The sequence below is a fragment of the Micromys minutus genome, assembly GCF_963924665.1.
Source record: "Micromys minutus genome assembly, chromosome: 3".
NCBI lineage: Eukaryota > Metazoa > Chordata > Mammalia > Rodentia > Muridae > Micromys > Micromys minutus.
In genome coordinates this window covers 85955259-85970931 of record NC_137972.1, presented here as the reverse complement: position 1 = coordinate 85970931, position 15673 = coordinate 85955259, and the positions used below count along the sequence as shown (strand labels likewise).

General features: G+C 42.3%; 2 protein-coding genes across 4 annotated transcripts; one reads left to right on the top strand and one right to left on the bottom strand.

Moving 5' to 3' along the window:
- Positions 1–1754: 1754 nt before the first annotated feature.
- LOC308418805 (tetratricopeptide repeat protein 39B-like) lies at positions 1755–3569 on the bottom strand (the record flags this gene model as incomplete). Its single annotated transcript, XM_080914338.1, has 1 exon — positions 1755–3569. The coding sequence occupies one exon, from the start codon at positions 3567–3569 to the stop codon at positions 1755–1757; it is 1815 nt and encodes a 604-aa protein (XP_080770464.1).
- Positions 3570–9753: 6184 nt separating this feature from the next.
- Positions 9754–15673, top strand: SRSF7 (serine and arginine rich splicing factor 7). Of its 3 annotated transcripts, none has more exons than XM_080914862.1 (8): positions 9754–9875; positions 10990–11170; positions 11494–11670; positions 12554–12628; positions 12717–12794; positions 14061–14114; positions 14612–14647; positions 15380–15673. In XM_080914862.1, exons 1-8 carry the CDS (start codon positions 9848–9850, stop codon positions 15432–15434), a joined length of 684 nt encoding a protein of 227 aa, XP_080770988.1. In that variant the 5' UTR covers positions 9754–9847; the 3' UTR covers positions 15435–15673. The 3 variants fall into 3 exon arrangements, with proteins under 3 accessions (XP_080770988.1, XP_080770987.1, XP_080770986.1); XM_080914861.1 differs by having other exon boundaries at positions 12717–12818; XM_080914860.1 differs by having other exon boundaries at positions 12717–12827.

The following is a 15673-nucleotide window of genomic DNA, read 5'->3' as shown; positions in this document are numbered from 1 at the left end:
AGAACAGCCACTACATAAGACTCTGTCTCAGGGAAAAATGAAAAGCTAAGGTGTTGAGAGATGGCTCAGCAGTTAAGTGTGTAATGTGGTGCTTTCCAGAGGGGCTCATGGTCAGTTACCAGCACCCATTCACAAACTGTAACTCCTCCTCTCTCACTCCCGTCCTCTAACAAACCAAGCATTGCTGAATCTGAAATAACTTGCTGCCTCACCGTGCTCCATTTTATCGTTTGGCCATAACACCCATTAAGCATTAAGAAAATGTCTTCGCAATTCAAACTTAGGAAACTAAAAGAACACATATTATTGTTTGTGGGGTGCTGGGAATCAGACTCGGGGCCTTGCACGCGTTAGGCAAACACTTTAATGACAAAGCAACATTCCCCACATCAGCCTCGTGTTTTGCTCCCTTTCACCTGCACAGGGTCTGTATGTGTAGCCCAGGCATGTAGCTTCAGCCTGTGAGTGACAGGGTCATAAGTCTGTGGCACCTCACTTGGCTCTTTCCTGACAAGGAGCGAGGATGTATTCAGCCCAAATGACTGGTCTGGAAACTGGGGACCAGTTTTTATCACCAAGGCAGGCAAAACAATACTGAGTCCCAAAACTCTAACTACATTTGCTCCTCAGATGGTTTCAAGGTTTCAAGAAGAGCTAGCTGGTCCTAAATTGAAGTTACACCTTAGAGAAGACAATGAACACACGGGTTCATCACTTGATTATACCTCCAACAGCCTCCTCATCTTTTCCCCCCTAAAAAAGTTTATTAATTTTTCGGTGTAAAGTGTGCCTGTGTTTGCTTCTTCTCCTGAGTGTGGACACACATTCCACACTCAGGTGTATCTGTGTGTACATGTGGAGGCCTCAGGTTGGTATTAAGTTTTGGTTACTCCTCTCTTTATTAAGGCAGTCTCTCGGCTGAACCTAGCGCTCTCAGGCATGGTCCATCTAACTAGCCAGCTTGTTCCCGGAACCCTCATTGCCTCTCACCTTTTACAAGTGGGGCTGCCACACCCATTCAGAAGAATTTACCTGGGTTCTGGGAAGCCAAACTCTGGTCTTCATGCTTATGTGGCAAATGCTTTATTTGCTAAGCTAGTCCCCTCCCCCCCTTTAACCCAGTGGTCTAGCATCTTCTTGATTTCCTCCAATTATCATCAAAGAAGATAGAGACTTCTTTCTTCTCTATTCTCTGGCAAATTAGAAATTCACACTAGAGCTTCCTAGTACTCATGTAAAAGTGTAAAAGATATTCTTTACCACATAGGGGGAAATCATCTTTGCTATAAAAGCCAATGAACATGATTGTAAGGGAAATCCTTTCAGAGTTTGAAGTACTCAGTGTGCCATTGTTTTTGAAACATTAATGACAGAGGTCATTTCTTTACCAGTTAAGCATTCACTGTGTAACATGCAAAACATATTCAGCATCTAGTGGAATGCTAAGCCCTTGGAAATTTAAAAACTATTAATGTAATCCCCTAGGGAATGTTTTTGCAGTTTACAGCATCTGCCTTTTCTTTATCAAGAATGTGCACCACTCAGTTTCTCAGTCCGAGCATTGCATTTTATAGGGAAGAGGGAGGAGAGAGGGCAAAGCCGTGGTGTGTCCCTTTCTTGGTTACTTAACAGGTTCTTAGCAGCTGCCGCTTGGATTTTTGCTTTTCAGAGAGGAGTTACTTTTCTACGCACTAATTACTTGACTGACTGTAGATATCCCACTCATACTACACAGAAGCACACTGGGTTAAGAATCACTTTTCTAATTTAGCTATTTGTTCAAGGGCAATATGAGCCCTAAACTGTAGCCGGGCTTCCATGGAATAGTCTTTGTAGTTCTTTATGTTGTCGAGGTTTTTTGTTGCGTTAGCATAGTCTCCTTTCAGATAGTGTAGCATCCCCAGTTCATAGTAACTATACGGCACCAAATAGTGGTCATACTTTAACATTTTCTCCTTCCTGATCACACGAATAAAGTAGTGCTCGGCCTTCAGATGTTTGCCCAAGTGCTTCATGCACAGTCCTTTCAGCAGATTTAACAAGCTCATGTCATCTGTGCCATACTCCTCATTTGGATTTTCGTTCAAAAGCTCTTTTCCTTTGTCAATTATCAGTAGCCAACTTGAAATAAGCTCTATTTTTTTGCTCATGACTCGGAAGCCACTCCAGGCATAGATGAATTCCAGAAGGGGCTGAGCTGTAAACCAGCCTGTCGTAGTGCCATAGCGCTGACTTTTCTCAGCAATAAACTTTTCTATTGGCACAGAAGAGCCTAAAATTTTGATTCTCAGGTTATCCACACGTAAGAAGTAGGAGCTCAAACACTCATTTTCTGAGTCCACAGAATCCGGAGGAAGCAAGGCCAGTATGATAGCTTTGCTGTATGTATAGATTGCCTTAGACCACCTGCTATGCTGAAACAATAGATTGGCATAGTTGTATGCCTGCTTCCAATTCTGCAAAAAAATATGGCACCACATGAGCTCCCAGTAACAGAGGTGATGAACCTGCTTCCATTCATTCTGAGTAATAATGCACTCTTGTAACTTTAACTTGGCGCTTTCGAAATTTCCATTTAGCATGTTAAAACGTGCACGAAAAAATTTAAGTACAACACAGTTGGGGAATTTCTGCAGGTAGATCAGGAAGAGACTCTCTGTGGCAGCAGTAGAAACCTTCTCAACACCAACAACTACACGCACGTAATTGTAATAAAAGAGAAGAGTGAACACACTTAAGATGTTATTTATGTGTGGTTCGGATGCACTGTCGTGAAGCAAAGCCAGGCCCACTTCTCTATCTCCAGAATAGCCAACCATATTGAGAAGTTTAAGTGATTTTGGTGGCACCAGTGAAAACATCAGATTGAATACTCCAACTCCAAACTTGATCCCTCCAGTCAGGTGTCTGTGGGTTTTACTTTGGTTCTCAGGCATAAGTTCTAAGACCTGTTGGCAGTCTTTGTATATTTGATAGCTTGTCCCAACATTGACACCGCTTTTAAGGAAATTCAGCAAACTGTCATCCTGTATAAAAGTTATGGCAGACTTCAAGACTAGACACTCGGCATAACAGACTTCTGCATGTAATTCCTCCTCTCTGATAGACTTTATTCCCTGCCGACTCACTAGGCGAGATAAAGTCATTATCCTGGGTTTTTTTCGGAAACTGTTGCAGGTTTTCAAGGCTTCCTTTGCAGCATTCATTCCGGTCTGGATATCCTGTGACTCAAAGGTAAGGATGGCCTTGACAACCATAAACATACTGTAGATTAGGGCATGGTAGGAACTGTTTTTTGACCATGGGTGAATAAGATTGATGGCGTCTGAGAATCTGTTATTTAGAAACAAATACAATCCAGTTGTGCATTCTTCCAGGGATGATAAAAGGCTCATTGTTGTTGCCACGGGGATAATTTCATGGGCATCCTCAAACTTGTCCTCTGCTTCACTGTCTCTGAGATTGAGTGATCGGGTTACTCTTGACATTCTATCACACTCGCCTTCGCTCAGACTAAGGGAATTTAACAGGCACTGGTCATTGTCCTCACGTCTTTGGAACCGTGGCATATTCATGCTTGCTACCTCGATTAGAGAGGTAGGGATATCTGAGGTGGAGTTGCAATGTGAGTAGCTGCTGGCCTCCAGACCAGGGTCTCTTCTTCCACACAGCTCAGTCTGAAGTGTTGCTGTTAAAATGGGGGCAAATGCAAGACTAGCTGTGAGATGCAGCGTTAGGGAATTCTCTATGACCTATGTCGGACAAGGAGAGGACCACTTTACGTACCCAGACGATGAACTCCTGACAAGTTCATCTAGAACATGCTAAAGAAAACTAAGCACTAAAAAGTAAACCCTTTGTAATCAGCAGAGTTCTTCTGTACCCAGTTGGTCACTGGACAAATTGCATAAGCTCAAAACCGATTCTGTGTGTTTTGTGGAAGCTACACAAACTCTCACTAGGAGGCAAGAATCTGGGCAGAAAGGATACTATAAAGTTCTCTAGTTCACACTAAGGAAGGTGTATATGGTTCACCCTCCAAAATATTCTAAGTACTTTGCATACACTCACTGAAACTAGGTTTTTGTTTGTTTGTATGTTGGGGGGGGGGTGTTGAGACAAGGTCTATCCACTTAGCCCTGGCCATCCTGGAACTCACTCATTAACTCTGGCTGGCCTTAACTCACCGAGAAGCACCTATCTCTGCCTCTTAAAGGAATGGACTCCTGCCCAGCAAAGAAATGCAACTTTTAATAAAGAGGGCAAAAGGGAAAAGAGAAATGTTATGTTTTTTAGATGTTGATGAGGACCATGTCAGAGGTGTTTTCTTCGGGGAATGTTTGGTTTTACAACTTATGTTTTAAGGAATTGGCAGCTATGATTAATATCCTCCAGAAAACCCTGTTGATCACACACATCCCTGGAAGACTCCGTTGGTGCATGGGAAAGCCATGTGTTGCACTGAGAGAGAAGTTAACCTTGAACAGCAGTGGGTAATAATGAAAATGGAACTCTATCTCAGGGGTAGAGTTCTGGCCTAATGTGCACAAGGCCCTGGGTTATACCCACCAAATTGCAAAAGCATCGGCAAAACAAACAAACCAAGAGCAAAAGTGGAAGTAAGGATAAAACTAAGGCTAGTGGCTCTCTCAGGGTCGTCCAGAGGCACCTAGGTGACCAGCCAGGTTCTGCTTGAAGACAGAAGTTTGAAGTCTGTCTTCCCCTTGCCTTTATGAAGCTATTTACAAATCGAATACTATAGATTCTCATTCTCCACAATTGCTTTCTACTTTTAATTACAGAGGCAGAGTCTCTTGATGGAACCAGAGTTCCCTGATACTGGGTAATATAGCTAGTCAGCTTGCTCCAGGGATCCCCTGTCTCTCTGCATCCAATCCCTGGGATTACAGGTAGCCAATACTAATGGCCTGCTTTAGCTGGAGTTCTAGAATCAGAACTCCAGCCCTTCACCCTGTGCAGTAGCATTTTAACCCACTGAGCCATCTCACTAGCTCTTGTTTCGCTTTTTTGGGGACAGGGTCTTACAACATAGCCCTAGGTAACCTGAAACGTGTTGTGTAATTAGGCTGGCCTAGAACTTCCCATGATTTTCCTTCCTCTGCCTCCTGGCTGCTGGGTTTATAGGCATGCATTACCATGCCTATAGAATTGGATTTTTCCTACTTGTTTATTTATGATGTTATGGATAACACCTACAGCCTCACGAGTACTTATTACTGAGATACCCTCAGGCTCTTGGAATTTTAAAGAACTGTGGGGGTGGGGAGACTGATGATTCTAATCCTAACCCTATGCCTTCTACATGAAGAAAAGGCTGTCTTGTGCTATGCCACTAAACACTATGGATGCTCAAATTTCTTATATAGAGGACCGTTCAACTATGCACATTCTCCTAAGGACTTTAAATCATTTCTAGATTACTTGTCTTTCTTTTTAAGAAACTTTACTCATTTTATTTACTTATTTTTAAAGACATAGCGTCTCTGTATAGCTATGGCTGTCCTGGAACTTCCTCTGAAGACCAGGCTGGCCTTCAACTCATAGAGATCCACCTGCATCAGCCTCCCGAGTGCTGGGATCAAAAGTGTGTACTACCACCAGCCTTCTAGATTGTGTATAACACAAAGACTGTGTAAATGGTTATACTGTATTGGATAGGCAAGTCTATACATATCCACAAATTTTCCCATCCATGTGTTGTTTGTTTGTTTGTTTGTTTGATACACAGTTTGTCTGCGTAGCCCTGGCTGTAGAACTCACTCTGTAGACCAGGCTGGCCTCATCAGAGATCTGCCAGCCTCTGCCTCCCAAGTGCTGGGATGAAAGGCCTGCACCACCACCACCTATCCCAGATATATATGTATTTATCTCTGTCTCTTATTCTTCCAATTTTTTAAAGACTGTCATGTAACCCAGGCTAGTCTCAAACTATGTAGTGATGGATGACCTTGAATTCTAGACCCTTTTGCTCTGTCTCCCAAATTCTGGGATTATAGGTGTGGGCCATGAGGCCAGGCCTGCTCTTTTTCTTTTGATTTTTTTTTTTAACTTTTGAGACAGGGTCTTACTATCACTGTGTAATCCTGGCTGGCCTGGAATTCTCAGTGTAGACCAGGCTGACCTTGACAATAGAACAGAGTTCTGTGAAGAACTCTGCTTGCCTTTGCCTTCTGAGTGCTGGGATTGTCCTTAGAAAATGACATTTTTTAAATAAAATACATTTAAAATTTAAAAATACATTCATTTACTTGGTGTGTATGTGCACTCCTGCACACACACACATACACACACACACACACACACACACACACACTCACTACTCATGTGGAAGTCAGAAGAAAACTTGCATAAGTAGGTTTCCTCTCACCCAGTGCATCTTGGGGATCAAACTCAGATCTTCAGGGAAGGCAGCATCCCTTTACCTACTGAGCCATCTTGCCAGCCTTTTAAATGTCTTTTAAAGACAGAATCTTCTTACATAGCTCTGATTGCTCTATAATTTCCTGCCTGTAACACGCTAGTCTCAAACTAGCTGTAATCCTTCTACATTTACCTCCCACATGCTATGCTTATAAGCATATGCTGCCACAGTTGGCTATTTATTAATTTATGGCAGAATCAAATCATTTCTAGGATCTAGATCAAATAAACTCAATGGTCTTAAACAGTGTTTCTGTAAGTATGGGCAACAGCCAGTTACAAAGTTTCCACAGGTAAGTCCTATGTCTAAGGAGCAATATCTCTCATGGGAAAACCTTGAAATTTACATTGTTCACATCACCCTCAACAATTTTGTAAACAGTAAGCTATTATGTAAAACAATTTTAAGGAGTTTCATTTGAAAAGGCTCCAAGAATTGTCCTGTTTTAAACTACACACATTTTACCCTTGGACTGTCCCTTGCTTTGAGGCTCTCTCCTAATGGTGCAGAATAAACTGTTGAACCCCAAGCCTGAAATAACCTAGCTCTGTTGTTAGAACACAGTCAGATCCAGTCCTGCTCAACAGTATTCTTTGGAAAAGGAAGAGCATGAACGGTTTGTTAAGGGCACTGAGATGTCTTTTACTTTCTTTAATACAGCAAGATGTTCTTCAGAAGACCTGGCATCCCCTGGGTTGTTTTAAATGTCTAAGCATCCTCTGCATATCATATTCTTCTTCCTAGTTTTACTATCACATTCCTACTCCCCCACCTTACCCCTAGTCTTCCATACACCTGGGGCTGTCCTCAAACCCAGGATTCTCCTGACTCAGCCGGCTACATGCTGAAATCACAGTCAGGAGCTACCATGTCCTGTGTGTTGGAAGGTGGCCAAGGCACCCAGAGCTCTTCAGTGTTGCTCTACCTTCATAGTTTAGTGTTTGCAGTGTATATAGCATTCAGCTAATGAGAAATTCATTTTTTATAACATGACAGAATTATTCCATAAACCCTTCCTTTCCAGAATTTGTAAAAGCATTCTGGGACATCAGATGATCATGGATTATAGAAAATAATGAAAGGATATGTAATGAAACATGGATATGTAGAGCAAACTGCGGTGAATATGTACAAGTATAAGTAGATCATACATAGATGCACATTAAAAGACCACTGTTAGAGCTTTTTTTCCTGAGGGGTTGTAGACATTGGCTGTTCTAGAACTCACTTTGTAGACCAGGCTGGCCTCAAACTCATAGAGATCTGCCTGTCTCTGCCTCCCAAATGCTGGGATTAAAAGCATGTGTCACTACCACTTGGCTAGATTATTTCTTTGTGTTAAAAAGAGACAGGGCTGGAGAGATGGCTCAGTGGTTAAGAGCACTGACTGCTCTTCCCAGAGGTCCTGAGTTCATAATCCCAGCAACCACATGGTGGCTCACAACCATCTGTAATGGATCTGATGCCCTCTTCTGGTGTGTCTGAAGACAGTGAGTGTCAGTGTACTCACAAATATAAAATAAATAAATCTTAAAAGAAACAAACCAGCCGGACAGGATTTAGGCACTAGGTATATAAAAAGTTAATTTTTCCCTCAGCACACTAGATGGTGGATGTAGAAAGAGCTTACAGCAAGATCCTGTTTCAGTAAAAAACCACCACCAACAAAAACAACTGTTCCACTCTTTTCTGGAAATGTTACATTTAATAAATGAAGATACATTTTTAAAATTGATATAATAAGATTATGAATACTCTACCTTCCTTTTTTCCCCTCCAAATTCAAAGATAGGGTCTTCATGTGCAGCTCAGACTGGCCAATAGTACTGTGTATCCAGGTTGGTGTCTTATGATTTCCCTGTCTTAGTAACAACCCACAACCTTAATGTGGTTAACGGCCAAGATTTAATAACTGCAGCATATTAATAATTACTCAATAGCTTATTTAGTAAATGTTAGAATATTTGTTGACCTAAGTAGATTCATTTAAACTGAATCTGGAGGCCAGGCCTGGTGACACATGCCTTTAATCCCAGCACTCAGGAGGCAGACGCAGGTGGATCTGAGTTCCAAGCTAGCCTGATCTACAGAGGAAATTCCAAGATAGCTAAGGCTACTCAGGGAGACCCCCTTCTTAGTAGCACCAAGTAGGATTCCTTTCTCTGAACTCCACACCTGCATCTACACACACCAAATGAAATCCAAAAAGATGAAATACACATATCTAATTAAGAATTTCCTCTTTTATGTGTAAAATGTCCAACCCTTGAGTGTTCCAAGAAGTTATGATGTAATGTCTTTTTTGTTGTTGTTGTTTTGGTCTGTTTGTTTGTTTTTTGGTGGTTGATAAAAAGAACTATTTTTTAGAGCTGAATTCTGGCAAATGCAGAATTCAACGGCAGATTTTAAGGAACTCTAACATAGAGATACACGTTTCACTTGATATGTATTGAGCGGATGAGCTGTGAGGTTTTAAGTAAAAATTCAAACACAACTTTTAAAAAAGCCTAAGCACTAGAAGGGAAAAATAAACTTGTGCTTCAAATGCAAGTAATTTAAGAAATGTCTAGGCTCAGTATGCTTGCAAACTTTTACAGTTTTGCCACAATTTTAACATTGCCAAAAACCTCTTCTCCCCAATTCTATCCCTTTGTTTCAGCAAACTCCCAAGGATTCAGATCAAACTTGGTGACAAATTAGTGTCTGACAATGCAAATTGGAGAGGTATTATCCAGAATCCCTGGGGGACCTCATCCCTTTTGAGGCCCGTGATGCAATGGCCACTAGGCATAACTGTGGAGTAAGGGGTATTTTCACTCAGGTCATAGTTTAATTACCTCTGTTGAGCCTTAAAGATCACTGAACAGCAGACTAGGCCAGGTACCCCAAACCGAAAGGTGGCGACAGCGACATCAGCGGTTAAATTTTACAGACTTTCACGGAACGGTCTAATGTACCTGTACTAAGGTTACTGTCGCTGTCAGTTCCTAGATTAAAATGAAGACGGAAAGGGGTGGGGAGAGGTTAGGAGAATCCTTAGGGTTCAGGAAAGGGGAAGGGGAGGGGAGGGAGCAGGAGACCGCCCGGAAGGCCACAGGTTTATGGGCAAGATCCTGGCGTTCCCATGGAAACGTATCCCTCCGCCCGCGCCCAGAGTCGGTCTCTTAGTTCCCTCCGCTCCGCCTCTAGGCTGTTTCCGCCCAGCTCCTTTGTGCCGCGCAGAACGTTGACACAACGCATGCGCAAAAAAAAAAAAAATCCCCGCCCGCCGCATATATAAGCGCGAATCCGGCCTCTTCCTTGTAGTGCCGCCGGGATCTCTGGCAGAGGAGTGTTTTCAGCCGTTTCCGTGCTACTCGCGCTGTGAGCCTTGCAAGCTAGAGCCGAGTACGCCGGCCGGCCATCATGTCACGTTACGGGCGGTATGGAGGAGGTAAGCGGCCGGGGCCCAGGGGAGGACGGTGCTGTCTGCCGACTGAGAAGAACGAGGCCGCAGGGTCAAGCGCGGCGGTTGGAGACGGTTATTCCGCGTGCGTAATGGCGGCTTAGGCGCACGCCGTACGAAGCCGGAGGCCGCGGGGGCGGGGAGTAGGAAGGAGAGCGGGACTGGAGGGCATGTGTGCCGCTTAGGGCTCGGGCGCTGGGGCATTTTGGTCTCCAGGACAGGCCGAAACCTGGCGGGGTCGCCGCGGTGGCGTTGCCATTCAGCAAGCTGCGGCCCGCCTCCACCCCCCGCCCCCCGCCCTCGGAGGCCGCGGCTGCCATTTTGAGCACATTGACGACCGTGGTGGCGCATTTCCTCAGCGCTTTCCCGCCACTGGAGCGGGGAGATCTGGGCGTTGAGATTCGGGTTGGGCTGGAGACGGAGCGAAACCGGCAGCTGCGAGCTGCGCGTCCTTTAACAAATTGGTCGAAGTGAGGAGGAGCGTGAGTGAGTGGAAGACCTTTGCAACCAGCGACGCCTTTTTTTTTTCCTCCTTCTTTTTTCTTTGCCGTTTCAAGCGTGGCTTCTCGCTCTGGGGCGGGGACTAGGGTGAGCCTGCGCCTGCTGTGGAAGAAGGGAACTGATTCGGCCCTGCTTTTCACTGTAGACCTTCAGCAGGCCGGACTACGAGAGCCCGCGCGCTGGCGTGCCCGAGGCTGCGGAGACTGGGGGGCGGGGCCGGGGCCCACCTTCCACCCCACACCCTTTTAATCTACCTTGCTTCATTGTCGGGTTTCCCAGGGTTTCGGACCTACAAGGACGCCAGAACTTGGTCACGAGTCTGGCTTTCAGTATTTCACAATGTAAAAATTAAAACTTGGTGAAGCCCTCCAAATGAAAGGAGGTAAACACGGAGGTGCACACCTTTAGTCCTAGCTGCCTCAGGGAGGCTGAGGCATGAGACATTTGAGTGATGTGTGGATAAAATATCTGTAGGGCTGCTTTGTAGTAGAGCGCTTAGCTGGCTCAAGGTTTTCAAAGCAAAACATGTCCGTTGCACAGCTCTTTAAGGATGGCTTGTTTTAAAGAAATTAACATTTGTTCTGCTTGCGTTTTTAAACAGAAACCAAGGTGTATGTTGGCAATCTGGGAACTGGTGCTGGTAAAGGAGAATTAGAAAGGGCATTCAGTTACTATGGGCCCTTAAGAACTGTATGGATTGCCAGAAATCCTCCAGGATTTGCCTTTGTGGAATTTGAAGACCCTAGAGATGCAGAGGATGCTGTTCGAGGATTGGATGGGAAGTAAGTGGGTTGTTTTTCAAATTTCTGTAAAATATTCCCGTGGGCTTGGTGATAATCATAGGCTCTCTGGGGGTGGGCCTCATCTCCAGCCTCTGTTGGCCCTGGAACTCACCATGTATCTCAAGTGGTGATTGGAGCCATCTTGTCAGCCTCTCAAATCCCTGCCCTTCTGGCACTTGATAACTTTAAGATACAGGACTGAAGGTGGAATTGGTAGCGTTTTGTAAACAAAAGACAAAGCATGTAGAGAGAATGAGTGGTTGATAGTTTAAATTTAGAAGTCACATGTGTATTCTAACATAGCATTTTCTTATATTTTGTAGAGTGATTTGTGGTTCTCGAGTGAGGGTTGAATTATCAACAGGCATGCCTCGGAGATCTCGTTTTGATAGGCCACCTGCCCGTCGTCCCTTTGATCCTAATGATAGATGTTATGAGTGTGGTGAAAAGGGACATTATGCTTATGACTGTCATCGCTATAGCCGACGAAGAAGAAGCAGGTATTTAATTTATGAAGGAATGGTTGGTATTCTAGTTAATCAAAGTAATTTTTTTATTAGCAAGGCAGAAACTAGTGTTTTTCTATAAACTTAAATGTTAATTGTACAGGTGTATTTTACAATTTTGTTTAATTATAAATGTTAATATATTAATAATCAACCTGGTCAAAACCTTTCAGGTTTCTTCGTTTGAGTCAGTCGCCTTGATTCAGAATGTCACGAGCCTTATGATATCATGCTGAGGCGCCTTGCAAATCCGACAATTAAGATCCTCCTAGACCTTGAGGTGATCAGCATAAGAGGCCAGATCCCCTCGAGTCATCTACACCTAGCTTCACCTTATTCTTTAAAGGGCAGAAAATTTGAGTCGGTGATCGCCGTAACAGTAAATTTGGCTTACAATTGGGGCCCCCTCCGCTTTAGAAAGAGGAACACCAGATTGACCACATTCCCAACTAGAAAAATCTTCTTGCGTCAATCAAGCCTCACCTGGCTCTTTTGGCTGTCAGTTTGATCGTCGTTAGATTGAAGAAAACATCTAGATGCAGCGATCGACTATAGATACTTCTAGATCATCTAGATCTACTAGACCTACTACTAGACCATGGGCCAAAGAGGGTCGACCTGCAAACTTGCAAGGTTTATTTTAAATACACATTATGGCGTTTTATATTTTGTAATTCTAAGTTGTAATTCAGCTTTAACAAATCTTTTTTTAGGTTAGTAAAAAAAAAAAAAAAAAAAAAAACTTAATAGGCCCAGAGTTTTTCCAAATGAAATACTAAATTTTAAATAGATTTGAGATTTGATTTCAGCAGAGGTACACAAACACTAAAACTGAGTTATCATCTAATATTTTGTATTTTTCTAACTTGAAAAATAGGTCACGATCTAGATCACATTCCCGATCCAGGGGAAGGAGATACTCTCGCTCACGCAGCAGGAGCCGTGGAAGGAGGTGAGAAATTTGTAAAATTCCAGTCAAAATTTTAACAAGTGAAAAAACGTAAGACAGATGGGCCTAAGAACTTAACTTTAATTTTTAGGTCAAGATCAGCATCTCCTCGGCGATCAAGGTCTGTGTCTCTTCGTAGATCAAGATCAGCTTCACTCAGAAGATCTAGGTCTGGTTCTATAATAGGATCGAGGTATTTCCAGTATGTAGCACATTTTTCCTGCTTACTGTAGATGGACTGTCATGTCTTTAGTTATCAAGACAAGGTTTGCTGTAGCACCGGCTGTAGACCATCAGGCTGGCCTTGAGCTCAGATCCACTTGCCTCTGCCTCCTATGCACTGGGATTGAAGGCAAGTGTCACCACTGGATCCCTGCTGGATTGTCATGTCTTAATGACACAGTGAAGTATCTTAATTCCAATGGGGTGCTTCCTGATATTTTAGTATGCACACCTCTAATCTTAGCAGTGAGACTAAAACCAGGAAGATAACTTGGATCTGGGGGTTGCAGAACAGAAGGGAAGGTAGTGAGGTACATCCCCCACCCCAGAATAGATTTTTATGAAAGTAAATTATTTTAATGAATAATTTGGACAGACATGATGCTACCTTGGTGAAGAAAATGGTGACGGCTTTCCACCAAGCCTGGTAGCTTGCTTGAACTAGGAACCAGTGTAGTGGAGGAAAGACCCAGTTCGCACAAGTTGCTTTTCTGCAGATTTGTGACATTTATCTACTCCAAATAAGTGAATGCAAATTTAAAACATTTTGAGACTAGGAGCAAGACAGGATCTGCCTGCCTCTTAATCTGAGATTAAGGTGTATGCTATCACAATAACTGAGTGGACTTTTTAGTTGTCTAATGACATTTTTCTGTGTACTCCTAGCTGTCCTTGCTCTGTAGATTATTAGGCTGGCCTTTAAAGGGATCCACCTACCTCCACCTTCCAAGTGCTGGGATTAAAAGTGGGCATTATCACCACCTGGCCTGAATAGGGGTTAACCTTAAATACATCAAATCCAAATATAAGTCAACTTTCTTCCCATTGTAAGAAGTCCTTAAAATGTTTTTTATAAATAGGGAATTTGTGCTATGACTGAAAAGCAGTTGTGTATAAAAGTCGCTTTCATAAACTAGTTTGAGAAAGTTATTGAGCCATCTCTAGATAGACTTAATTATAGGGTTCCGAGGTTTTTTAAAAGATATATGGCCAGCCTAACTTGGTTGGACAAATTATGTATAAGAATAGGCATTTGAAGTAGTGGTTCTCTCTACTTGAAATCTCCCTGTTGGATCATTTGTGCTACATTGGATTAATGTAAGGCAAGACCTGTGCAGTAATTGTTTCTACTCTTCTATCTATACTGTCGGGGGGAGGTGCTCGGTTATAAAGGCATTCTTGTGTAATTGTTTCCCCTTTTCTTTTTATTAAGATCCCGTTCAAGGTCAAGATCAAGATCCAGGTCTATTTCACGACCAAGAAGCAGGTAGAGTCAGATTATCTGATTTAGTGCTCTTGTGATTATATAGCACCAATATCCAAAGAGTTCAAAGTGTTGAAAATGATTGAGAAGTGGGTGTTAGCCCAGTGCTTGAGTGTTAGTAGAAAAACACCTGTACCTTGTTAACCCAACTGAGAACTTCATTTATGCATGGCCTTCTGCTTGGCTGAATTTATGGAGAAATTAATGTTATGTGACATTTTACTTTGGAGGTAAGAGGCCCTAAAAGTTGTAGGTGCATAGAGAAATGTGCTTTGTAGAAGAATGTAAAAGATGAACTGTAGTTATATAGCAGTTCACTCTTTCATGGAAGAAGTGTAAGCCCCTTAAAAATTGGCTTTTTAAAGGAAATGAGGCTGGCATTGAAATTTTAGCTGTAATAAGACATTTTAATTGTAATTTGGGGGGTTGTTTTGTAGTAGGATTAAGAGGAAAAGATTGGTTGGTACTTTTTCTTACTAGAATTTCTCATGTTTTAACAGCCGATCAAAATCCAGATCTCCATCTCCTAAAAGAAGGTAAGCTAAATGTTTTGTTGCCAAATCTTGTGGCCACTTGGAGAACTTCAACTGCCTACTCTAGTCTTTGAACTCTTTTGGAAGATTGGTGCTGTATAGATTGGGTATATTTTTAAATAATGGCTTTTTATTTCATATTAAAACTTTAGTTAGAAATACCCGTGGTGGGATAATTTAAGGTGTTTTAGTCTTGAGTGTCTTAAAGCAATGTCATGCTTAAGGAACATGTTTTCTTATATGTATAATAGCTGAAAAGGAAATGTATAATGGCACACTTTGAAATTAAAGCATTGCAACTATATTATTCCTGCCCAGTGCCCCTTAATGGCTCCCCAACTTCTTAATACAACTTTTTGTCCTTTTTAATATAGCTTTAGTTTTTACTAGAATGGTTCTTAAAAGCCTAATTCTGGGGCTGGAGAGATGGCCCAATGGTTAAAAGCACATGAAACTTTTTACAGAAAAGTAGAACCTAACACCTATGTCACGTAGGAGGTCTGATACCTTTGGCCTCTTCAGGCACTTGCATTCATGTACATAAAGCTCACACATAATTAAGAGTCTTTAAAAAAAAAAAAAGCAAGGTCAAAGGGGACATAAAACTTTTTTGTATATTAGGTCTTTGGCAGAAGGAATTTAATTCCTGTGATGTATTGAAATAATGGATTGCTCTGACATACACAAGAAGCTTCATTATACTAATTGGTTCCAAACAAATGTTTTTCTTTTTAGTCGTTCCCCATCAGGAAGTCCACACAGAAGTGCAAGTCCAGAAAGAATGGACTGAAGTTCTCAAGTTCACCCGTTAGGGAAAAGTTATTTTGTTTACATTATTATAAGGGATTTGTCATGTCTGTAAAGTGTAACCTAGGAAGGATCATCAACCATCTAATCAAAATGGATCTGGATTATTACTCTGTAAAATTCACAGCAGTAAATATTGTTTTTGTTGAATGTATTAACATCTTTTGGTCTGAAAATGTGGGTTTTTATTTGACACATTTAAATAAAATGTTTCTAACTAGA